This window comes from Zalophus californianus, chromosome X, assembly GCF_009762305.2.
Source record: "Zalophus californianus isolate mZalCal1 chromosome X, mZalCal1.pri.v2, whole genome shotgun sequence".
NCBI classification, from domain to species: domain Eukaryota; kingdom Metazoa; phylum Chordata; class Mammalia; order Carnivora; family Otariidae; genus Zalophus; species Zalophus californianus.
Window position 1 is genome coordinate 58987097 of NC_045612.1, and position 27220 is coordinate 59014316.

The 27220-nt window shown below is 36.6% G+C and overlaps 1 protein-coding gene and 1 pseudogene across 2 annotated transcripts in view; one reads left to right on the forward strand and one right to left on the reverse strand.

The window, feature by feature from the left end:
- APOOL (apolipoprotein O like) overlaps window positions 1–27220 on the reverse strand; it is a 123047-nt gene that overhangs the window by 59377 nt on the left and 36450 nt on the right. For both annotated transcript variants that reach the window (XM_027609646.1, XM_027609644.1), the window contains exon 2: window positions 16200–16304. In XM_027609646.1, the coding sequence (XP_027465447.1) occupies window positions 16200–16304 (105 nt within the window). The remainder of the gene's footprint in view (window positions 1–16199; window positions 16305–27220) is intronic.
- LOC113931170 lies at window positions 13138–14849 on the forward strand (annotated as a pseudogene).

Genomic DNA, 27220 nt, shown 5'->3' on the forward strand with positions numbered 1-27220 from the left:
TGTGTGTGTGTGTATACATATATCACATCTTCTTAATCCATTCCTCTGTCCATGGACATCTCGGCTCTTTCCACACTTTGACTATTGTGGAAAATGCTGCTATAAACATTGGGGAGGAAGTACCCCTTCGATTCACTACATTTGTATCTTTGAGGTAAATACCTAGTAGTGCAATTGCTGGGACACAGGGTAGCTCTATTTTTAACTTCTTGAGGAACCTTCAGACCATTTTCCAGAGTGGGGATATGAGCTTGCATTCTTACCAACAGTATAAGAGGGTTCCCCTTTCTCCACATCCTCACCAACATATGTTGTTTCCTGAGTTGTTTATTTTAGCCATTCTGAGTGGTGTGAGGTGGTATCTCATTGTGGTTTTGATTTGTATTTCCCTGATGTCAAGGGATGTGAGGCATTTTTTCATCTGTCTGCTGGACATTTGGATGTCTTCTTTGGAGAAATGTCTGTTCATAGCTTCTGCCCATTTCTTGATTGGATTATTTGTTCCTTGGATATTGAGTTTGTTAGGTTCTTTATAGATTTTGGATACTAGTCCTTGATCTGATATGTCATTTACAAATATCTTCTCCCCATCTCTCCTAATTTGGAGAAATGTCTGTTCATGTATTCTGCCCATTTCTTGACTAGATTATTTGTTTTTCAGGTGTTGAGTCTGATAAGTTCTTTATCTATCTTGGATACTAACCATTTATGTAATATGTCATTTGAAATATCTTCTCCACTTCTGTAGGCTGCCTTTTAGTTTTGTTACTTCCTTTGCTGTGCAGAAACCTTTTATCTTGATGAAGTCCCAATATTTCATTTTTGCTTTTGCTTCCTTCCTTTCGAGACATGCCTAGAATGAAGTAGCTGTGGCTGAGGTCAGAGATTGCTGCCTGTGATTTCCTCTAGGATTTTGATGGATTCCTTTTTCGCATTTAGGTCATTCAAACATATTGAGTTTATCTTTGTGTATGGGGTAAGAAAATGGTCCACATTCATTCTTCTACATGTGGCTGTCCAATTTTCCAGGATCATTTATTGAAGAGACTGTCCTTTTTCCATTGGCTATTCTTTCCTGCTTTGTTGAAGATTAGGTGACCACAGAGTTTAGAGTCCATTTCTGGGATCTCTATTCTGTTCCATTGATCTATATGTCTGTTTTTGTGCCAGTACCATACTGTCTTGATGATTACAGCTTTGTAATATAGCTTGAAGTCAGGCATTGTGATGCCACCCCCAGCTTTGGTTTTCTTTTTCAACATTCCCTTGGCTATGCAGGGTCTTTTCTGGTTTCATACAAGTTCTAGGATTGTCTGTTCCAGCTCTGAAAAATGTCGATGGTATTTTCATAGGGACTGCACTGAATATATAGATTGTTCTAGGTAGCCTAGACCTTTTAACAATATTTATCCCTCCAATCTATGAACATGGAGTATTTTTCCATTTCTTTGTGTCTTCCTCAATTTCTTTAATAAATGTTCTGTAGTTTTTGGAGTACAGATCTTTTATCTCTTTGGTTAGACTTATTCCTACATAACTCATAGTTTTACTGCAATTATAAATGGGATCGATTTCGTAATTTCTATTTCTTCTGTCTCATGGTTAGTGTATAGAAAAGCAACTGTTTCTTTGCATTCATTTTATATCCTGCCACATTGCTGAATTCCTGTATGAGTTCCAGCAATTATGGGGTGGAGTCTTTTGGGTTTTCCACATAAAGTATCATGTCATCTGTGAAGAGTGATTTTGACTTCTTTGCCGATTTGAATGCATTTTATTTCTTTTTGGTCTCTGATTCCAGAGGCTAGGACATTTAGTACTACGATGAACAATAGTGGTGAGACTGGACATTCCTATCGTGTTCCTGACCACAGGGTAAAAGCTCTCAGTGTTTCCTCATTGAGAATGATATTTGCTCTGGGCTTCTTGTAGATGGCTTTTATGATGTTGAGGTATTTTCCCTCTATTCCTACACTGTGGAGAGTTTCAGTCAAGAATGCTGGATTTTGTTAAATGCATTTTCTGCATCAATTGAGAGGATCGTATGGTTATTGTTCTTTCTTTTATTGATGTGACCTATCACGTTGATTGATCTGTGAATCTTGAACCACCCCTGCATTCCCGGAATAAATCCCACTTGGTGTTGGTGAATAATCCTTTTAGTGTACTATTGGATCCTATTGGCTAGTATCTTGGTGAGAATTTTGGCATCCATGTTCATCAGGGATATTGGTCTGTAATTCCCATTTTGATGGGGTCTTTGCCTGGCTTAGGGATTAAAGTAATGCTGGCCTTGTAGAACGAGTTTGGAAGTTTTCCTTCCATATCTATTTTTTTGAAAGTGCTTCAGAAGACTAGGTATTAGTTCTAACTTAAATGTTCGGTAGAATTCCCCCGGGAACGCATCTGGTCTTGGAGTCGTGTTTGTTGGGAGATTTTCTATTACTACTTCAATTTCCTTGCTGGTTATAGGTCTGCTGAGGTTACCTCTTTCTTCCCCTTTTAGTTGTGGTACTTTATTAATTTCCAGGAATGCATACATTTCTTCCAGACTGCCTAATTTATTGGCATATAGTTCCTCACATTATTTTCTGAATTTTTTCGGTATTTTCTTGGTGTTGATCGTGATCTCTCCTACTTCATTCATGATTTTATTAATTTGGGTCCTTTCTCTTTTCGTTTTGATAAGTCTGTCTAGGAGTTTATCGATCTTATTCTTTCAACAAACAAGCTCCTTGTTTCATTGATCTGTTTTATTGTTCTTCTGATATCTATCTTATTGATTTCTGCTCTAATCTTGATGATTTCTCTTCTCCTGCTTGGTTTACGGTTATTTGCTCTTCTTTTTCCAGCTCCCAGTTTAGCCTGTGTATTTGAGACTTTTCTAATTTTTTGAGGAAGGCTTGTATTGCTATGTACTTTGCTCTTAAAACCAGCTTTGCTCTATCCCAAAGGTTTTGAATAGTTCTTTTCATTTTCACTTGTTTCCATGAATTTTTTTTTTATTGTTTGTTTCCATGAATTTTTAAAATTCTTTTTACTTTCCTGGTTGACCCATTCCTTCTTCAGGAGGATGTTCTGTGGCCCTCAAGTGTTTGAGTTCCTTCCAAATTTCCTCTTGTGATTGAGTTCAAGGGTCAAAGTTGTGCTCTGAAAATATGCACGGGATAATCCCAATCTTTTGGTATTGGTTGAAACCTGTTTTGTGACCTAATATGTGATCTATTCTGGAGAATGTTCCATGTGCACTCAAGAAGAATGTGTGTGTATTCTGTTGCTTTAGGATGGAATGCTCTGTATATATCTGTGAAGTCCATCTGGTCCAGTGTGTCATTCAAAAACCATTGTTTCCTTGTTGATCTTCTGCACTGCTGTGGGTGGGTGTTGAAGTCCCCAACTCTTAATGTATTATCAATGTGATTCTTTAATTTGGTTATTAATTTGTTGATATAATTGGCTGCTCCCAAGTTGGGGGTATAAATACTTAGAATTCTTAGATCTTCTTGTTGGATAGACCCTTTAAGTACGATATAGTGTCCCTCTTCATCCCTTACTACAGTCTTTGGTTTAAAATCTAATTTGTCTGATATGAGGATAGCTACCCTAGCTTTCTTTTGTGGTCCACCAGCGTGTTAAATGTTCTCCACCCCCTCACTTTCAGTCTGGAAGTGTCTTTAGGTCTAAAATGAGTCTCTTGTAGATAGCATATGGAACAGTAACACTTTTTGCAAGGTAGGAGGTGCAGAGAAGTGAATCCGAGAGAATATGTAGTGGAAGACAAATGGCGGGGACAGGGAGCCACCATAAACCAGGTACCATAAAGTGATATAGGCCCGGAGCACAAAATCAGAACCTTTAGAAGTCTGCACCAGTGAGAGACATCCCTGCCTGAAAGGTGCTCAAATGGCAAAGCAGGGAAGAATCCTAGGTGGAACAGTGTGGTCTCATGATTCCTGGGGTCACAGAAAGAACGGGGGTGCGTGAGCCAGGAGAGTTCCCAAGCACTGGAGTGGGGAAACTGGCTATGGCCAGGGAGACTGGGAGTGGGCTCTCAACTAGGTTTATCATAAACTGTGAACTGTGGCAAGATTGTTCAACCACTCTCCATGTGGGGGCCCTGTAAGCAACAGGACCGCGGTGACACTTGTCCCTCTCAGGGGAGCATTGGCACGGCTGCACACTGCAGGCATCTGCAGAGTTCGGCACACACAAAAGTGAACATTGCTTTTCCCTGAGCATTTACTGAAGAGGGTGGGCCACAATCTTTTATCTCCAGGGCTGGAGATTAGAGTGCTTGCCAGTTTTGATTTTCATCTTATAAAGCAACCCAGAAAGCCTTCAGGGAACAAAGGCCACATAAAGCAACACGGAGCAAGTTACACTGATCCAGGCCTGCCAGCAAGGAGTGGCACAACTACACCCAGGCAAAGACACCAGAGAATCATCACAGCGGCCCCTCCCCCAGAGGATCAGCTAGAACATTAGCAGAATACCAAGTTCACCAAGCACACAGAACTGCAAAACTCCAGCGCTAAGGGAAAATAGTATATAGAAGTAGAGATTTTTTTCTCATGATTCTTTCAGTTAAAATTTACCTTTGCCACTTTTTTTCCTTTTCAACTAGCTTCTTATTTTATCAACTCTTTGCTTTTAGGTATTTTTTTTAACTTTCACTTTTACATATTTTAGAAATAGATTCTTCATTTTTGCCTTCCTTTCACTGTATTCAATTTTATTTTCATATATATCCAAGTTTCACTTTCTTTACAATTCTGGGATTTGGTGTTTTCTAACAGACCAAATACACCTAGGACCAAATGGATCACCATGTTTTGACCACCTGAGAGATTATATTCTCTCCCCCCTCCTTTTTTTTCTATTTCTAACCTCCTAGGATCTGTCTAGTGTGTACTTTGCTTAGACTGTGGTTGATATTTTTTATTTTGCTCTCTCATTCATCAATTCTTCTCTGGGCAAAATGACTAGAAGGAGGAATTCACAACAAAAGAAAGAACCAGAGGGAATACTCTCTGCAACAGCTCTAATCAATATGGATGTAAATAAAATTTCAGAGCTGAAATTCAGGATAACAATGATAAAGTTTCTAACTGAATTTGAAAAAAGCATAAAAGACACTAGAGAATATTTTAGTGCAGAAATAAAATCTGATCAGACCTAAATTAAAAATGCTTTAACTGAGAAGCAGTCTAAATTGGATGCTCTAACAGCTAAGGTAAATGAGGCAGAAGAGAGTGACACAGAAAACAAATTGATGGAAAGGGAGGAAGCTGAGGAAAAGAGAGAAAAACAACTAATGGACTATGAGGGGAGGCTTCAAGAAATCAGTGATACTGTAGAGCGAAACAATATTAGAATTATTGGGGTCCCAGAGGAAGAAGAAAGAGAGAGAGAGGACAGAAGGTATATTTGAGCAAATCATAGCTGAGAACTTCCCTAATCTGGGGAACAAATCAGGCATTTAAGTCCAGGAGGTAGAGAGAACACCCCACAAAAGCAATAAAGATAAACACACTGACATATCATAGTGAAGCTTACAAATTTCAGAGATAAAGAGAAAATCCTGAAAGCAGGTCAAGAAAAGAACTTCTTAACCTACAATGATAAAAAAACATCAGGCTGGCAGCAGTCCTATCCACAGGGACCTGACAGGCCAGAAAGGGCTGGAATGATATAGTCAGGGTACTAAATGAGAAGAACATGCAGCCAAAAGTACTTTATCCAGCAAGGTTGTCATTCAGAATGTAAGGAGAGATAAAGGGCTTCCAGGACAAAGAGAAACTGAAAGTATCTGTAATTGCTAAACCAGCCTTCCAGGAAATATTAAAGGGAATCCTGTAAGTGAAGAGAGAGCCGAAAGTAACATAGACCAGAAAGAAACAATCTACAGAAACAGGGATGTTACATGTAATACAATGGCAGTAAATTCATATCTGTGAATAGTTACTCTGAATATAAATGGACTAAATGCCCCAATCAAAAGACAGAGTATCAGATTGGATGAAAAAGCATGACCCATCAATATGCTGTATACAAGAGACTCATTGTAGACATAAAAACACCTCCAGATTGAAAGTGAGTGGGTGAAGAACCATTTATCATGCCAATGGACATGAAAAGAAAGCTGGAGTAGTAATCCTCATATCAGACAAATTAGATTTTAAACCAAAGACTGTAGTAAGGGATGAAGAGAGATATTATATCATACTTAAAGGGTCTATCCAACAAGAAGATCTAACAATTGTAAATATTCATGCTCCTAACATGGGAGCAGCCAATTATATCAGCCAGTTAATAACCAACGTAAAGAAACATAATGATAAGAATAAATTAATAGTAGACTTCAACACCCCACTCATAACAATGGACAGATCATCTAAGCAGAAGATCAACAAGGAAACAAGGGTTTTGAATGACACATTGGACCAGATGAACTTCACAGATATATACAGAGCATTCTATCCTAAAGCAACAGAATACACATTCTTCTTCTTGAGTGCACATGGAACATTCTCCAGAATAGATCACATACTGGGTCACAAAACAGGTCTCAAATGGTACCAAAAGATTGGGATTATTCCATGCATACTTTCAGACCACAATGCTTTGAATCTTGAACTCAATCACAAGAGGAAATTTGGAAGGAACTCAAACACTTGGAGGATAAAGAGCATCCTCCTGAAGAATGAATGGGTCAACCAAGAAATTAAAGAAGAATTTAAAAAAAATTCATGGAAACAAATGAAAATGAAAATACAACTGTTCAAAACCTTTGGGATACAGCAAAGCTGGTTGTAAGACGGAAGTTCATAGCAACACAAACCTTTCTCAAAAAATTAGAAAAGTCTCAAACACAGAAGCTAAGCTTACACCTAAAGGAGCTGGAAAAAGAAGAGCAAATAACCCTAAACCAAGCAGAAGAGAAATAATCAGGATTAGAGCAGAAATCAATGAAATAGAACCTGAGAGAACAGTAGAACAGATCAATGAAACTAGAAGTTGGTTCTTTGAAAGAATTAATAAGATCAATAAATCCCTAGCGAGATATATCAAAAAGAAAAGAGAAAGGACCCAAATTAATAAAATCATGAATGAAAGGAGAGATCACAATCAACACCAAGAAAATATAAAAAAAAATTTCAGAACATATTATGAGCAACTATATGCCAACAAATTAGGCAATCTGGAAGAAATGGATGCATTCCTAGAAACTTATAAACTACCACAACTGAAAGAGGAAGAAACAGAAAATCTGAACAGACCAATAACCATCAAGGAAATTGAAATAATAATCAAAAATTTCCCAACAGGGGCGCCTGGGTGGCTCAGTCGTTAGGCATCTGCCTTCAGCTCAGGTCATGATTCCAGGGTCCTGGGATCGAGCCCCACATCAGGCTCCCTGCTCCACGGAAAGCCTGCCTCTCCCTCTCCCACTCCCCCTGTTTGTGTTCCCTCTCTCGCTGTGTCTCTCTCTCTCAAATAAAAAAATTAAGTCCTTAAAAAAAAAATCTCCCAACAAACAAGAGTTCAGGGCCAGATGGCTTCCCAGGAGAATCCTACCAAAAATTTAAAGGAGAATTAATACCTATTCTTTTGATGCTGTTTCAAAACACAGAAATGGAAGGAAAATTTCCAAACTCATTCTCTGAAGCCAGCATTAACTTGATCCCCAAACCAGACAAAAACCCCATGAAAAAGAATTACAGACCATTATCCCTGATGAACATGGATGCCAAAATACCCAGCAAAAAAACAGCCAATAGGATCCAAAAGTACATTAAAAGGATTATTCACCAAGACCAGGTGGAATTTATCCCTGGGATACAGGGGTGGTTCAACATTCACAAATCAATCAATGTGATAGATCACATTAATAAAAGAAAGTAAGAGAACCATATGATCCTTTCAACTGATGCAGAAATAGCATGTGATAAATCCAGCATCCTTTCTTGATTAAAACTCTCCACAGTGTAGGGATAAAGGGAACATATCTCAATATCATGAAAAGCCCACAGCGAATACCATAGTCAATGGGGAAAAAGTGAGAGCTTTTCCCCTGAGGTCAGGAACACGGCAGGGATGTCCCCTATCACCACTGCTATTCAACATAGTACTAGAAGTCCTAGCCTCAAAAATGGATGATAGACCTAAATGTGAGACAGGAATCCATCAAAATCTAGAGAACACAGGCAGCAACCTCTTTGACCTCGGCCGCAGCAAATTCTTGCAATACATGTCTCCAAAGACAAGGGAAACCAAAGCAAAAATGAACTACTGGGACTTCATCAAGATAAAAGGCGTCTGCACAGCAAAGGAAGCAGTGAACCAAACTAAAATGCAACCTACAGAATGGGAGGAGATATTTGCAAATGACACATCACATAAAGGGCTGGTATCAAAGATCTATAAGCAATTTATCAATCTCAACATCCAAAAAACAAATAATCCAATCAAGAAATGAGTAGAAGACACGGACTGTCATTTCTCCAAAGAAGACATACAAATGGCCAAAAGACACACGAAAAAATGCTCCATATCCCTTGGCATCAGGGAAATACAAATCAAAACCACAATGAGATACAACCTCACACCAGTCAGAAATGGCTAAAATGAACAACTCAGGAAACAACAAATGCTGGTGAGGATGTGGAGAAAGGGGAACCCTCTTACACTGTTGGTGGGAATGCAAGCTGGTACAGCCACTCTGGAAAACAATATGAAACTTTCCCAAGAAATTAAAAATAGAGCTCTCCTACACCCAGTAATTGTACTAGTAGGTATTTACCCCAAAGATACAAATGTAGGTATCTGAATGGGCACCTGCACCCCAATGTTCATAGCAGCAATGTCCTCAATAGCCAAATGGTGGAAAGAGCCAAGATGTCCACCAACATGTGAATGGATAATGAAGATGTGGTATATATATATACACACACAATGGTATATTACTCATCCATCAGAAAGGATAAACACTTACCATTTACAATGATGTGGATGGAACTGGAGGGTCTTATGCTGAGCAAAATAAGCCAATCAGAGAAAGACAATTATCATATGGTTTCACGCATATGTGGAATATACAAAAAGGTACAAAGGACCATAGGGGAAAGGAGGAAAAACTGAATGGGAACTCATCAGAGAGGGAGAAAAACCATGAGAAACTCTTAACTACAGGAAACACAACTGAGGATTCCTAGAGAGGAGGTGGGTGGGTGGATGGGGTAATTGGGTGATGGGCATTAAGGAGGGTAACATGATTTGAGGAGCACTGGGTGTTATGGGAAACAGATGAATTACTGAACACTACATCTGAAACTAGTGATGTACTACATGTTGGCTAACTGAATCTAAATAAATAAAAACAAAGACGAGACAAAAAAGGACACTACATAATGACAAAGAAGACAATCCAATAAGAGGATATAATCATAAATATTTATGTATCCAACATGGGAGCACCTACATACAAAAAGCAGTATTAACAGACGTAAAGGAAGAAACTAACAGTAATATAATAACAGTAGGGAACTTTAACACCCCACTTACATCAGTGGATAGATCATTCAGTCAGAGAATCAACAAGGCAACAGTGGCTTTGAATGACACATTGGACCAGATGGACTTAACAGATACAGTCAGAATATTCCATCCAAAAATAGTGGAGTACTCATCCTTTTCAAGTATACATGGATCATTCTCTAGAATAGGTCACATTTAGTCCACAAAACAAAGTCTCAATAAATTAAAAAAGAAGTGAAATTACATCATCCATCTTTTCCAAGCACAATGATAGGAAACTAGAATCAATCACAAGAAAAAAACTGGAAAGAATACAAATACATGGAGACTAAGTAACTTGCTACTAAACAATGAATGTGTCAACCAAGAAATCAAGGAGGAAATAAAAAAATACATGGAGGTAAATGTAAATGAAAACACAATGATCCAAAAACTTTATCACGCAGAAAAAGCCATTCTAACAGGCCTTTATAGCAATACAGGCCTACCTCAAAAAACGAAAAATCCCAAACCTTTTACCTAAAAGAGGTAGAAAAAGAAGAACAAATAAATACCAAAGCCAGCAAATAATACATTATATGTTAAAAAAAAAGAAGAAGAAGAAGATAGTAGGAAGGGAAAAATGAAGGGGGGGAAATCACAGGGGGAGATGCACCATGAGTGACTATGGACTCTGAGAAACAAACTGAGGGTTCTAGAGGTGAGGGGGGTGGGGGGATGGGCTAGCCTGGTGATGGGTATTAAAGAGGGCATGTTCTGTGTGGAGCACTGGGTGTTATATGCAAACAATGAATCATGGAACACTACATCAAAAACTAATGATGTAATGTATGGTGATTAACATAACAAAATAAAATAAAATTAAAAAAAAGAAAACATAATAATAATAAAGATCAGAGGAGAAATAAATGAAATAGAAACTAAATAACAACAAAAAACCCACAACCGATCAATGAAACCAGGGTCCTGCTTCTTTGAAAAGGTAAACAAAATTGGTAAACCTTTAGCAAGACTTATCAAGAAAAAAACAAGAGAGGACTCAAGGAAATAAAATCAGAAATGAAATGAGAAATAACCAACACTACCAAAAGACAGAAGATTATTAGAGAATATTATAGAATATTATAGAAATTTATATACCATCAATTTGAACAACCTAGACGAAATGGATAAATTCCTAGAAACATGTAACTTCACAAAACTGAATGAGGAAGAAATAGAACATTGAAACAGAACCATTACAATGAAATTGAATCAGTAATCAAAAATCTGGCAATAAAAAAGCCCGGGACCCAATCAACTCACACATGAATCTAACAAACATTTAAAAAAGAGTTAATATCTATTCTTCTCAAACTATTCCAAAAAATAGAAAAGGAAGGAAAGCTTCCAAATTCATTCTACAAGGGCAGCATTACTTTGATACCAAAACTAGGTAGACACCACACACACACACCCCCCCCTACAGGCCAATATCTCTGATAAACATAGATGCAAAATGTTAGCAAACTGAATCCAACAATGTGTGAAAAAAAATCACTCACCATGATCAAGTGGGATTGATTCCAGGGATGCAAAAGTGGTTCAGTAAGCACAAATCAATCAATGTAATGCATCACATTAACATGTGAAAGTATAAAAACCACATGATAATATCAATACAGGTATAAAAAGCATTTGATAAAGTAAAACATCCATTCATGATAAAAACTCTCCATGAAATAGGTCTAGTGAGAATATACCTCAACATAATAAAGGCCACTTATGAAAAACCCACAGCTAACATCATATTCAATGGTGAAAATCTGAGAGGTTATCCTCTAAGATTAGGAACGAGACAAGGATGTTCACACCCACCATTTTTTAATCAACGTGGTACCAGAAGTCCTAGTCACAGTAATCAGGCAAGAAAAAGATAGAAAAGGCATCCAAATTGATAAGGAAGAAATACAACTTTCACTCTTGGCAGATGACAGTATTATATATAGAAACACCTAAAGAACCATCAAATAACTACTAGAACTGATAATTCAGCAAAGTCACAGGATATGAAAGTAATATACAGAAATTCATTGCATTTCTACACACTAATAATGAAGTAGCAGAAAGAGAAATTAAGGAAACAATCCCAGTGACAACTGGACTAAATATAATAAAATACCTAGGAATAAACTTAACCAGGAAGGTGAAATACTGGTACTACAAAACCTATAAATCACTGATGAAAGAAAGTGAAGATGACACAAAGAAATGGAAAGACATTCCATCCTCAGAGACTAGAAGAACAAACACTGCTAAAATGTCCATCCTACACAAAGCAATCCACAGATTTAATGCAATCCCTATCAAAATGCCAAGAACAATTTTCACAGCACTAGGAAAAAATATCCCAAAATTTGTATATAACCACAAAAGACCTCAAATGGTGAAAGCAATCTTTTTTCTTAAAAAAAGATTTATTTATTTCAGAGAGAGGGAGGGAGAGAGAGAGAGAGAATCCTAAGCAGACTCCACACTAAGCACAGAGCCCAATGTGGGGCTCAATCTCATGACCTGAGATCACAACCTGAGTCGAAACCAAGAGTTGATTGCTTAACCAACTGTGCTACCCAGGCACCCCAGCTGAACAATTGTAAGAAAAAAGAACAAAGCTTGAGGTATTACAATGTCAGATTTCAAGATATACTACAAGACTAGAGTAATCCAAAGGAAACAAAAACACTAATTCAAAAAGATATAAACTCCTATGTTTACTGTAATAATATTTACAATAGCAAAGATATGGAAGCAAACAACATGTCCATCAACTGATGAATGGATATATATCTCAAATGGAAAATTTATATATATATATATAATATATAAGGAATATTGCTCAGCCATAAGAATGACTGAAATATTAGCATTTCCAACGTGGATGGACCTAGAAGGTATAATGTTAGGTGAATTAAGTCAGAGAAAGACAAGTACCAAAAGACTTCATTTATTTGTGGAATTTAAGAAATAAAACAAATGAACAAAGACAAAAGAGACAAAGAAAAAAACCCAGACGCTTAAATACAGAGAAGGAACTGGTGGTTGCCAGGGGGATGGGTGAAATAGATAAAAGGAATTAGGCATATATTTATATTTATCTGGATGAGCATAGAGAAGTAGATAGAATTGTTGAATCATTACACTGTATACCTGAAACTATTTTAACACTCTATGTTAATTACACTTGAATAAAAAAAGAAATACAAATGCCAATAAGCCAATGAAGGCAAGATCAATCTCACTTACAACTGAAATGCAAACCAACCAACAAACAAAAAGACTCAGAAGCACAGAGTAGAAAAGTGGTTACCAGAGGTGGGTGGAGAAGGAAATGTGGAGGTGCTGGCTTGAGTAAAAAGTTTCAGTTATTAAAGAATATTTTGTTTGGTAAGTAATTCAATTAAATTCTATTTAAAATGTATTGTGGAACACAATAAATATAAGGAATTCTGTATATTCTATAATAAAGAGTACAAATTTATTTTTAAATTCAGAAATATGTAAATTCAGCTATTCGGGACAAATAGATTTTCGGGAATACCTAGATTTTGAGCTTTTTCAAAGATGAGTGTCAAGGTAAGCTTAAAATCATCATCTCTCTAAGATTAATAAAAAGGAGAAAGAAAACTGAGAATCGGCAAGTATGTAGGAAAGTGACTATCTTAGACTGCTAATGAAAATTAATAAAACTTTACCCAGTGCTTATACAGTGCCTCATACACATACAAGAGGAATTCAGGAAATAGTTTTGTTAAATGAATACTACCTTTATGCATGTCAGTTTGGCAATGTATTGATATTTTTATGCCTTCTGATCTATAATTCCATTTCTAGAAATTCATTTTAAGGAAACAGAAATGTACATAAAGATTTCGTACAAAGTGTTTCAACAAAGCACTGATTGATTGTAACAGCAAAATAATTGGAAATATGCTAAATTTAAAAAAAAATTATAGAAATTGTACATTTGATAATGGTACATTCATGCAACCAAATATTTATGCCACCATTAAGAATTCTCTTTAATGTCATCCAAATAGTGGTGGAGTCAGGATTCAGATTCAGACTTACATACATTTTTCTAAGAATGTAGATAAAGCTTAGGGGTGACTTCAGGCTGGAAAAGGTAAAAATTGCAATGGTGAACAGGGCCCTGGGGGAGGGGCTGCTAGTAGCAGCGTAGTCTCGGTAGGCGGTATGAGTCTGGCTGGGGACTGGGTCCCCAGAAGACTGTGGGGAACCAGGTTTCTGGGTTCCTGGAAGCAGAGGAGAAAGACGAGTTCTACCAGATGACTTACGGGGGTTTCACAGAGGAATTGGGAAATAATGAGTATCAAGGGCACCAGTCAGACACAGAGGATTAGGTGAACTCTGACTTTGACATCCATGAAGAGGATGAACCATTCAGTGATAGAAAAGCAGAAGAGCCAAAAAAGAAGTGCTGAGTAGTCACCAAAGCATATAAGGAGCCTCTCAAGATCTTGAGACCTCGAAAAGTCAGCACTCCAGCTGGTAGCTCTCAGAAGGCCTAATAAGAGAAAGCACTGCTGCCAATAGGAACTACAGGAAAATGGCTCTGACAGAATTCCATGTGTCAGTCTACAGCTGAGCATACGTGACAGACATTCCTTTGGGTACAGGAGAGGCAGCGCCAGTCACAGCAGCGAAAGGGGCCCCATTGTGAGTGGCTACTGATCCAGGAGGTGCTGCTCAGAGAGGCCAAGACCACAGAGGAGCTCAACTTAAGTTTATTAGAAACATATGAGCAGATCAAGGCTGACAAAAAGAAGCAGATGGACAAGACGCAGATGTGCCCTGGGCCCATAATCACATCATTCAGTGGTAGTGCTGCTTATTGGGGAGCCAGGCCCTAAAGAAAATGTGGATGTGGAAGGACTGGATCCTGCTCCCACAGCTTCTGCACTGACTCCCCAGGCCAGCACTGGACCTATCAACCCTCCTGCTCACTGCTCCTGTACCTTCATTATTTTCAGTGATAATGTGACATTTGAGGAATGGTTTCCCCAAGGGCTGCCCCAAAGGTCTCTGTTTGGGAGGTCTGCCCTGTACTGGGACTCTGTCACATCTGCCCAGCCCTGTACTGGGACGCTGTCACAGACATCCCCTACACCACTGCTCAAGGCTTCAAGATCATCCATGAGGCCTACAAGTAGAACATCACTGCCCATGGATTGCCGCCCACTGCCTCAGCACTTCCCGAGCCACTTCCTGGCTCTGGGCCCCAAGTCTTGCACCAGAAAATTGTCATCAAATAAGGAGATGTTTACTCTTTAGAAACCTCTTTCATGCCCTGACTTGGGGCTCTTACTGTTCCCCCTCCACTCCCTGCTTTTCCCCTTTGTCATCTCTGAGCTTTGCCCAGGCCTTTTCTATATTTCCTTCCCCCAATTCCTCCAGGTTTTATTTGTGCTTTTTATCTAAAGAGAAAGAGCCCCTTAAAAAAAAAAAGTACAATGGTGAACAGAATCAATAGCCACAAGTAAGTATCAACAAGCTGGTATGATAGACTAGATCAATAAAATTGAACAGGCATAATTGTACCTGTAATGGAGTCCAAAAAGTCCATATACTTAAGTACAGATTGGAAAAAGACAGCTTACCGGTAGCCCATATAAAGAAGTTTAATTAATTTTAGAGAACTTCAGGTTTACTCTGTCATGGTCAAAAGCTGATTTTAGGCAAGGTTGATTATAAGGACACTCAAAACAAATATAAACATAAAAATGAATGTGATCTCAGGCAGTATTAATAGAAATACATTATCTAAAACAAGAGAAGTCAGAATCTGACTCTATCCTACAGTCACCTGAAAAAAACACTAACCATCCTAAACATGTTTGGCAAAGAATGACCATTATAGTGCAAGAACTCCAAGCTATGACATGTGAGGGTTAAAGCTACTAATATACTTATCCAGGATACAAAATTACTTAAAGTGTAACTGATATCTGAAGAGTTGTTTTGTGGAAGAGGGATGAGAATTTTTCTATATGGTACCAATGCCAAGAGATACAAGGCCAAAGGATAGAACTTATTATGAGACACAGCTGTGTCTGACATAAGGAAGGACCTCAAGCTGAATGAGAGCTGCCAGAAAATGGGTAGACTGCCTTAGGTTCCTTTTTCCAGAATTTTATTGTTGTAGAAGATAAACGGCCACTTAGTGTGCCTATTGTAGAGGGGATTACAGTACCACAGAAGGCTGCACTAGAAAACATCTAAGGTCACTTTCAAAGCTGAGATCTTAATGAATTTCTTAAACTAAAGTTTTCAAATATCAGGTGTACTTGTATAAATTTGTCAAGAAAAAAAAATCAGACTGCTTATAAGTACTAAGATCCTGTACTACTAATTGATTATTCACTAAGAAAAATCACTAATTTTTTTCATTGGAGTTAGAATTTTAGATGTTTGATTTAAATATAATAAATACAGTGTTTATTTTTACACACCCTACGACTATTTCTTTCAACTTATAAAATGAGCCTAACAAATACTTTAAATACATTTTTGATGAATAGAGATAAGTCAAAAATAAAAACACTCATGGCTTTTGCATCATATGTATGTTATACAAAATGCACAAACTTTTGTAGGCAAATTACCTGCTCTGGTCTTACTAGCTGCTTTTTGTATTCTTCTTCTTTAGCTGCATGGACAGTTATAGATGCACATATCAGACCTCCAGGTATGGTTGTCAGCTTTCCCATCTGAGAAAGACATATCATTATTTTTAATTGAAAACCTCCCCATCCTCCATTTCCTGATACATTCTGGGGGTATCCAAGCAACACTATGGGTTTTATTTAAAGTATTAAAAACTCAAGCACTCCAAATTGCTGCATATATTTTTAGAGTATAATTCCTAAAATTCTCATATCATCCTAGATAGTAGAGTATTATTTTTATTAGTTAACTTTAGTCTACTTCATATGGAATATACCAATAAAATAATTACCAAGAAGTGAATACAAAATTTGAAGGATTCAGTAGGATATATCATGGTAGTCACTTAGTACACAAATACGTGTCAGACCATTGGTCTCAGTGCTTAGGCTATATCGATAAACAAAACAAAGATTCTTGCTCTTCTGGAGATGACATTCTAGTGGAGCACAGACAGACAATAAACACAATAAATAAACAATATATTAGAAATTGATAAATGCTATGGAGAAAGTAAAAGATAAGGGTGATCTGGAGTACTGAATGATTCAAGTTGTATCTTGAAATACGATTTATATTTATTTATAAAAATAATTTCCTTCCATTACAAATCCTTTATTCCTAACTTTCCAAAACATTCACTTTTTACCTATCTCATGCTTTATTTAAGCCAAAATGAACTTTGTTTTGGATATAACTTGATTTGAATTAAGAATGCAGGAAAGGGGCACCAGCATGGCAGAGTCAGCTAAGCTACAACTCTTGGTTTTGGCTCAGGTCGTGATCTCAGCGTTGTGAGATCAAGCCCTGCACTGGGCTCTGTGCTGAGCACAGAGTCTGCATGAGATTCTCTCTCCCTCTGCCCCTTCAGCTCATGCTCTCTTTCCGAATCTCTAAAATTAATAAAAATTTAAACAAAAAAAAATAATGCAGGAAAATCACTGGCTCTAAGAACAAAGTGCTCCAGTGTCATCCAGGTATCAAAATATTTCCCAAAGATTACCCATTCAAGGCCGACTGAAAAGCTTTCCAGGGAACAAATATTTTCTTTACATAGGAAAAGCTGAAATTGACAAAGGACATCCAGAGGAAAGAGGTCACTTTGGCTTACACAGAAGAGAAATTATACAAGAACTGGAAGAAATACTAGTCAAAGGACTCTAAGTGTTCTCTGATAACAGTGATAGTGCCTATACTTCATTTCTGACATATTTTTCAATATCTTCTGAGCAGAATAAGGGAAGCTAGAGACTTTAGTTAGGCTACTTCCTGTTTAAGCCAGTCATGACTGATTTAGACTGAGACTTCAGACAGGGTAAAATGAGGACTCGATACTAATAAAAATTTTGTTCACTGTTGTTTTCCCTTCAAGCCTCCCTCTGATATATATATCAGCATCACAGAATAATTTATCTAGGCCTGCCTTCCCAAAAGACATCACATTTGATTTCCTTATACTTGGTATTCACTAATGAAGTAAGATTTCTACACCATACCTATGTCATTTCTTAATAAAAAAATATTAAAGCTGATGCCATCAAGGATGCTCTCCCATGCACCTGAGAAATTTTGTTAATATATCTCTGAAGTGATTAAAGAATGTAAATTCTCAACATTTAAAAGCTATTTTAAAAACAGCTGATTAAACCTTATTCCTTAAATACGAAAAAACAGTTGAAGTATGCTAATATCTAAAAAAATTTCAATTACCCTAATCTTCTCAGAGTATATTCATCTTCACATAATACAATAATAATATATAGACTATAAAATAAATTCATAGGTATTACTTGATATTTATGATCCAGGGCTCCAAAGTCTAGATTAACTGAACTAGTGGCCTAAAAAGTTAACATATTTTGAAAAATGCCTAAGTAAATTCACTATATTTTCTATTCAGTAGGGTAGGGCCCATCCACCTCTTACTAATGAGGCAGTGTGGCATGATGCTAAAAACATGAGCTTAGGAGTTACATAGACCTGGTTTTGAATTCCAGTTGTGGAACTGTTAAATCTGGGCAAGTAACTTAAGCTGTTAGAGTTATGCTGCACAATATGGTAACTACTAGCTACTTGTGGTTATTTAAATTTAAATAAAAAATAAATAAAATTTAAAATTTATTTCCTTAGTCACATTAGCTCCATTTCAAGTGCTCAACAGTGTACTGTACAGATACACAGTAATTCCATCATTGAAGAAAATCCTACTGGACAGTGCTACCTTAGAGTCTCAGTTTATTTATCTGAAAAACATGGAAATGCCTTCCTTTTATATGGTTATCATGAAGATTAAATAATTATATAAAATGGCTTGTACTTGGTAAATGGACAATTAATTTTAGCTCCCCAATCTTTCCTTGCTGAATAAAGATGTTAAGTGGCTGCACTTACTCCTCATTTTTCTTCTCAGATGTATTTGATGCTAATCAGGCTCTGGCTGAGATCCATAACAACAATAAAATACAGCATACTTGTCGTCTCAAAATAGAAAAGGCCAAGATTTTGATCAAAAGAAAACAGGCACATTGGCATCCTCAGGCTTTTTCAAACACTGGTTATACGGATGAAGAAGGGATTTCCTACCCAAAGAGAGGCAACTGACTGCGTAACACATGAAAAATTTAGAATAGGAATTGGCAAATTACAGCTCTATGCTAAATCTGGTCTGGTCTCTGAGTTAAGAATGTTTTTTTAAAAAATTTTTAAAGATTTTATTTATTTATTTGTCAGAGAGAGAAAGTGCACAACAAGCACAAGCAGGGGGAGTGGCAGGCAGAGGGAGAAGCAGGCTCTCCACTGAGCAAGGAGTCCCACGCGGGACTTGATCCCAGGAAGCTGGGATCATGATCTGAGCCAAAGGCAGATGCCTAACCAACTGAGCCATCCAGGCATCCTATTTTCATTTTTTTTTAATATTTAAAGAATAGTGAAAACAAAAATAAGAAACAAAGAATATGTGACCTTCTGTTTTGTAGAGTCTAACAAATTTGTTATCTAACCCTTTACAGAAAAAAAAGCCAACTCCTGATTTAGAAAATTAAATAAGACATTCAAAAAATATCAGAGCTTGAGGGTACTATACAAACCTACAGTCCCATAAGGCCATTAATTAAATAGCATTAAAATTGAACAAAGGCAATCCTACTTTACACAAGAAGATCTTGCATTAAAATTATTTGTAACTTCAAAATAATGACTTGTCAATTCAAAACTATTAACGACTTGTTTAAAATCAGTGAGAGAAAAATTGGCTTCCTCCAAAAGATAACAGGTTCTAGAACAGAATTCTATCATACAGAGTTTACAAAAACCAAGACTGAAGATGAGCATCAGATTAACTCGCACATAAGACTCAACCTTTCCAAGCACTTCTGTAATCAAAATACAGTTGATTCTCATTATTTGCAGTAGTCGCATTCCATAAAATAGCTGTGAAAACTGAAACACTGCTCCTAGGGAAAATAAAGGGTTAATTTCTTGCAAGTCTCTGGTTACATTTTTATCAACTGACCAATATGTAACCTTTATTTATATGTGTTTCTGTTTAAAAAACACCTTATTTAATATACAGTTAATTCATTAACATTAAACTTAAGGTCAACAGCACTGTAACTCATGCCTAAATGAAGTATACTCAACACAAATATTTTCTCTATAAGGCATATCACGTATTTCTTGCACTTAAAAATACTAATAGCACTTGTGCACTATGCATGGGAGCCATTTTAAATAGCTGCATCACCAAAAAAAGTGAAAAAAAAATGTAGGACTGATTAGATCACAGAAGGGATCATTAGGGAAATCCAAATCAAAACCTCACACTTGTCAGAATGGGTAAATGCCTTATCCATGTTCACTTGGGAACATAAACATATGGGTTATTTTCTACTTTACAAAGAGAATTGAAATGTAAAGTTTTCTTTATAAGAATTTTTGTTACCTATTTTGTAATAAAGACTATATATTTATTAGTCTAATATAAAACCAGTCCTAATTATTAGTTCTGCTTTAGAGATGTATCATCATGTAGCAAAGGATTTTTTGTATTAAATCAAGAGTCCTGGGTGTTATATCCAATTGATGAATTACTAAACTCCACATCTGAAACTAATTTACTATTGGCTAATTGAATTTAAATTTAAAAAAAGAAAATAAATAAATCAAGAGTCCTGTGATAAGTATAAAATTTTTTTAAATTTAAAAATTAAAAGGGGTGCCTGGGTGGCTCAGTAGGTTAAGCATCCGACTCTTGATATCAGCTCAGGTCATGATCTCAGGGTCCTGGGACTGTGCCCCACATTGGGCTCTGTGCTCAGCAGGGAGTCTTCTTCCCTCCCTCTCCCTCTGCCCCTCCCCCTGTTCACACAGTCTTGCTTTCTCTCTATTTCTCTCTCTAAAATAAATAAAATATTAAAAAAATTTAAAGTTAAAAAGGTTAAGCCCTGAAAACTAAATGGAAAATGAAATAAACAAACAATGCAGAGGCAATGATCAAAGAGAGAAACAATTCACAGTGATTACAACCAAGTAACTGATTGTCCATCCCTAATGGGCAACAATATAACCAAAGAAGAGAAAACAGCAAAAAATACAAATGCAAAAACAACAAAAATCTTAAAACTGTTCTTAATAATGTATTTAATAATATGTTTCTAATAATCATACTGTTGGAGGCCATGTTGCCATTTTATAAGGAAACTCTTGTGTGTGTTGTTTTGTAGAATAAGACAAAGTACACTGGAATTTGAAAGATTGAGATTTTCATATGGGACAAAGATTGATGAAGTTAAAGCAAAATCTTCTAGTTCTCAATTTAAATAGGAATTATCAGTTATCCTATATTATTATGACACAGGAGATAAATACAATGAAACATGTTAAAAGGCACCATGGGAATTCATTAAGAAAATTCAGGAATTCAGAAACTCTAAAGAGAAAACGACATGACCTGATTTCCTCAATAAATAAATGACACAAAATGGAGGAACAGACTTATGAGACTTAAAATCAATAAATTCTAACATATAGATACTGTTTGGAACAAGAATTTTAAAGTGAACTTTAAAAAGTTATGATACATTCAGGGATTATTTTTAAAATGTACTCTTTAATAACTGTCACCTGTTTCACCCATTGCCCACCCACCTCCCCTTGGGTAACCATTAGTTTGGTCTCCATAGTTGATAGTCTGTTTCTTGGTCTTTTTTTTTTCCCTTCTTCATTTGTTTTGTTTCTTAAAGTCTACATGAGTGACATCAAATGGTATTTGTCTTTCTCTGACTTATTTCACTTAGCATTACACACTCTAGCTCCATCCATGTTGCTGCAAATAGTAAGATTTCATTCTTTCCATGGCTGAACAATATCCCATTGTGTTTGTGTGTGTATAAAAATTTATATATACACACATTTTCTTTATCCATTCATCTATTGATGGGCATTTGAGCTGCTTCCACAGTTTATGTACTGTAAATAATGCTGCAATAAACATAGGGGTGCGTATATCCCTCTGAATTAATGTTTTTTGTATTTTTTGTGTGACTACCTAGTAACGCAATTACTGGACCACAGGGTACTTCTCTTTTTAATTATTTGAAAAACCTTCATAACATTTCACACAGTGGCTGCACCAGTTTGCTTTCCCACAAATGGTGCAAGAGTGTTCCTTTTTCTCCACATCCTTGCTAACACTTCTAATGTTTTCGATTTTATGCATTCTGACAAGTGTGAGGTGATATCTCATTCTAGTTTTGATTTGGATTTCCCTAATGATCAGTGATGGTGAACATCTTTTCATGTGTCTGTGTGCCATCTGTATGTCTTCTTTGGAAAAACGTCTATCCATGTCTTCTGCACATTTTAATTGGATTATTCATTTCTTAGGTGTTGAATTTTATAAGTTCGTTATGTATTGTGGGTACTAACCCTTTATCAGATATGTAACTTGCAAATATCTTCTCCTATTCCATAGGTTGACTTTTAGTTTTGTTGATTTTTTTCCTTCACTATGCAGAAGCTTTTTATTTTGATGTCCTAATAGTTTATTTTTGCTTCTGTTTCCCTTGCCTCAACAGACGTATCTAGAAAGAAGTTGCTATAGCCAATATCAAAGAAGTTAATGCCTGTGTTCCCTTCTAGGATTTTATAGTTTCAGGTCTCACATCTAGGTCTTTAATCCATTTACAATTTATTTTTGTGTATGGTGTAAGAATGTGGTCCAATTTCATTCTTTTGCAGGTTGCTATCCAGTTTTCTGAACAACACTTGTTGAAGAGACTTGTCTTTTTCCCATTGGATATTCCTTTCTCCTTTGTCAAAGATTAATTGCCCATATAATTGTGGGTTCATTTCTGGGTTTTCTATCCTATACTATCCTATTCTATTCTATTTTTATGCCAGTACCAAACTGTTTTGATCACTAAAGCTTTGTAAAATAATTTGACCACAATTGTGATGCCTCCAGCTGTACTTTTCTTCTACAAGATTGCTTTGGCTATTCAGGGTCTTTTGTGATTCCATACAAATTGTAGGATTATTTGCTCTAGGTCTGAGAAAAATGATGTTGCTATTTTGATAGGGATTGCAGTAAATGTGTAGATTGCTTTGGGTACTATAGATATTTTACCAATATTTGTTCTTTCAGTCCCTGAGCATGAAATGTCCTCCCATTCCTTCGTGTCATCTTCAATTTCTTTAATGCATTTTGTAGTTTTCAGAGTACAGGACTCTCACCTCTTTGGTTAGGTTTACTGCAAGGTAGCTTACTGTTTTCAATGCAATTGTAAACAGGACTTATTCCTTCATTTCTCTTTCTGCTATTTCATTACTGGTGTATAGAAATGGAGTAATGTCTGTACACTGATTTTGTATACTGCAACTTTACTGAAGTCTTTTATCAGTTCTAGCAGTTTTTTGGTGGGGTGTTTTAATTTATCTGTATATAGCACCCTGCAAATAGTGGAAGTCTGACTTCTTACTTGCTGATTTGGATGCCTTTTATTTCTTTTTGTTGTCTGATTGCTGTGGCTAGCACTTCCAGTAATATATTAAATAACAGTGGTGAGAGTGGACATTGTTGTTGTGTTCCTGACCCTAGGTGAAATGCTCTCAGTATTTTCCCCATTGAGGATGATGTTAGCTGTGGGTTTTTAGCATATGGCCTTTATTATGTTGAGGTATGTTCCTTCTAAACCTACTTGGTTAATCTTTTTAACATAAATGGATGTTGTAGTTTGTCAAATGATTTTTCTGTATCTATCGAGAGGATCATATCGTTCTTATTCTTTATTAATGCAGTGTATCACATTGATTGATTTGTGAATACTGAACCACCCTTGCTACCTAGGAATAAATCCCACTTGACTGTGGTGAATAATTTTTTTAATGTATGCTTAGATTTGATAGCTAGTACTTTGTTGAGGATTTCTGCATCTATGTTCTGCAGAGTTGGCCTGCAGTTATTTTTTTTTTTGTGGTATATTTATCTCGTTTTTGTATCAGGGTAATGCTGGCCTGATAGAATAATTTGGAAGTTTTCCTTCCATTTCTATTTTTTGGAATTGTTTAAGAATAAGTATTAACTCTTCTTTAAATGTTTGGTAGAATTCTCCCATGAAGCCATCTGGTCCTGGACTTTGTTGGAAGATTCTTGATTACTGATTCAATTTCTTTGCTGGTGATTGGTCTGTTCAAATTTTTTCTTCCTGTTTCAGTTTTAATAGTTGATATGTTTCTAGGAATTTATCTATCTCTTCTAGGTTGTCCAATTAGTTAGCATATAGTTTTTCATACTATTCTGTTATAATTATTTGTATTTCTCTGCTGTTGGGTGATATTTCTCCACTTTCATTTATGGTTTTATTTATTTGGGTGCTTTTCTTTTTAATAAGTCTGGCTAGAGATTTATCAATTTTATTGATGTTTTCAAAGAATCAGCTCCTGTTTTCATTGATCTGTTCTACTGTTTTCTTAGTTTCTATATCATTTGTTTCTGCTCTATTCTTTTATTATTTCCTTCCTTCTACAGGACTTAGGCTTCCTTTGTTGCTTTTCTTCTAGCTCCTTTAGGTGTAAGATTAGGTTGTTTAAGATTGTTCCTGTTTCTTGAGGTAGGCCTGTATTGCTACATACTTCCCTCTTAGGACTGCTTTTGATGCATCCCAAACATTTTGGTAGTTGTATTTTAATTTTCATTTGTTTCAACATGTATTATTTTTTTTATTTCCTGGTTGACCCATTCACTGTTTGGTACCATGTTACTTAACCTCCATGTACTTGTGTACTTTCCAAATTATTTCTTGTGGTTGACTTCAAGTTTCATAGCACTGTGGTCAGAAAAAGTGCATGGTATGACTTCAATCTTGTATTTGTTGAGGCCATTTTTTTGTGACATAAGATGTGATCTACTCTGGAGAATGTTCCATGTACACTTGAAAAGAATGTGTATTCTGCTGTTTTAGGATTGAAAGTTCTGAATATATCTGTTCAATCAATCTGGTCCAGTGTGTCATTCAAAGGCATTGTTGCCGCGTTGATTTTCTGTTTGGATGATCTGTCCATTGATGTAAGTGGGGTGTTAAAGTCCCATACTATTTGTTATTGTAGTACTATTGATTAGTTCCTTAGTGTTTCTTATTAATCGTTTTATGTATTTGGGTGCTCCCATCTTGGGTGCATAAATATTTACAACTCCTCTATCTTCTTGCTGGATTGTCCCCTTTATTATTATACCATGCCATTATTGTGCCTTGTGGAAGTCTTTGCTTTAAAATCTAGTTTGTCCAATATAAGTATTGCTATTCCAGCTTTCTTTTGACACCCATTTTCATGACAAACATTTCTCCATCCCCTCACTTTCAATCTGCAAGTGTCTTTAAGTCTATAATGAGTCTCTTGTAGGTAGCATAAAGATGGGTCTGGTTTATTTTTTTTAAGATTTTTATTTATTTATTTGAGAGAAAGAGAGAGAGCACAAGCAGAGGGAGCGGCAGAGGGAGAAGCAGGCTCCCCACTGAGCAGGGAGCCCAATGCGGGGCTCAATCCCAGGACCCTGGGATCATGACCTGATCTGAAGGCAGACACTTAACCGACTGAGCCATCCAGGCACCCTGGTCTGGTTTCTTTTATACAATCTGACACCATAAATCTTTTGATTGGAGCACTGAGTCCATACAACAAAGTAATTATTAATAGATATGTATGTATTGCAATTTTATTCCTTGTTTTGTGTTTTTTTTCTGGAAATTTTTTCTGTTCCTTTCTTGTATTTCTCTCAAGTTTCACTGATTTTCTTTAGTGATATATTTGGATTTCTTTCCCTTTATCCTAGCATATGTATTAATGGTTTTTGATAGATGGTTACCACTAACTTTCTATGTAACCTCTTCTGCAAATAGCAGTCTCTTTTAAGTTCACGATCATTCAAGTAACAACCCATTCTTTTTTCCTCTCCTCCTCATGTTTTAGGTATATGTTATTACATTTTATGTCTTTTTTGTGTGTGAGTCCTTTGACTGTCCTTTTACAGAAATAGTCATGTTTACTGCTTTTGTGCTTCCTACCTTAATACTGTCACTTTTGGTCTCTTCTTTCCATTCAGAGTCCCCTTTAATATTTCTTGCAAAGCTGGGATAGCTAGCCTTCCTAGATTGAGTATTCTCTGTTGCAGATTTTTCCCATTCAGTACTCTGAATATATCATGCCACTCTCTTCTGGCTTACCAAGTTTCTCTTTGAGAAATATCCAGCTAGCCTTGTAAGTTTAGGACTTCTTTTGTCTTGCTGCTTTTAAGAACTTTTATCAGTATATTTTTCAAATTTAATTAAAATGTGTCTTGGTGTGTGCCTGCTTTTGTTGACTGTGATGGGAGTTCTATGTGCCTCCTGGATCTGGATAGTTGTTTCCTTTCCCAGATTAGAGACCTTTTCAGCTATTAGCTCTTCAAAAATTTCTGCCCCCACTTCCCTCTCTTTTTGTGGGACTCCTATAATACAAATGTTTTTACATTTGGTGGAGTCACTGAGTTCCTGAAGTCTATTTTTGTTTTGCATAATTCTTTCTTTTCAGCCTCACTGCTTTCCATTATGTTGTTTTCTGGGTCACTAATTAATTCCTCTGTATCTTCCAGCCTGCTGTTCATTGCATTAATATGTTCCTAATTTGGTTTATTACATTCTTCATCTCTGATTCTTTTTTATCTTTTATCATTGTGGTAATAGTCTCTGTGATGTTTTCCATTCTTTTCTCATCTCCAGTGTGTATACTTAGGATCATTGCTTTAAATTCTCCATCAGGCATGTTATTTCTATCTGTTTCACTAAGATCTCTGGCCATAAGATTTCATTCTTTCATTTGGGATAAATTCTCCATTTTGGTATTTTGTCTACATCTCTGCTTTCTTCCCTGTGTTAGAAAAGTCAGTTATGTACTGCTCCTGCAAGTAATGGCTTAATGAAGAGGTCATGTAGTACTCAGGGCCTGGTACTTCAAGGAGTGTCTCAATTATGTGTCGTGTGCTTTCTGCTGTTATGTTCTAGCTGCTCTATCCTTCAGGCCAGTCATCTGCAGAGGCTCTCCTTGCCTTCTATGGGCAGTGTTTGGTCCCTGGCCTGAATGTGATGAGTTTTAACTAGGTGTGATCTAGTATGGTTATGAAATGAGACTTGTCACCACCTTCACCAGAACTGAGGCCTACAGAGCTGTTTGGGACACAGGGTGTGGGCTGGGGTTTGTGCTGGTCTTAGGAGGGGATGGGCCCACCTTGCTAGGACTGAGGCAAGCATGACTGAGAAGGGCAGGCCCACAAGAGCACAGGGGGCTGTGGCTGGTGTATGCAAGTTAGGCAGCCCCATGCCAGAGCTGCACAGCTTAAGGCAGGTTGGTCTTTGTTTATGTCAAGGGGTCGGGGAGGGAAATGGTGTCAGCCAGCTCCTTTGTTCTGGGAGAGGAGTAAATAATATCC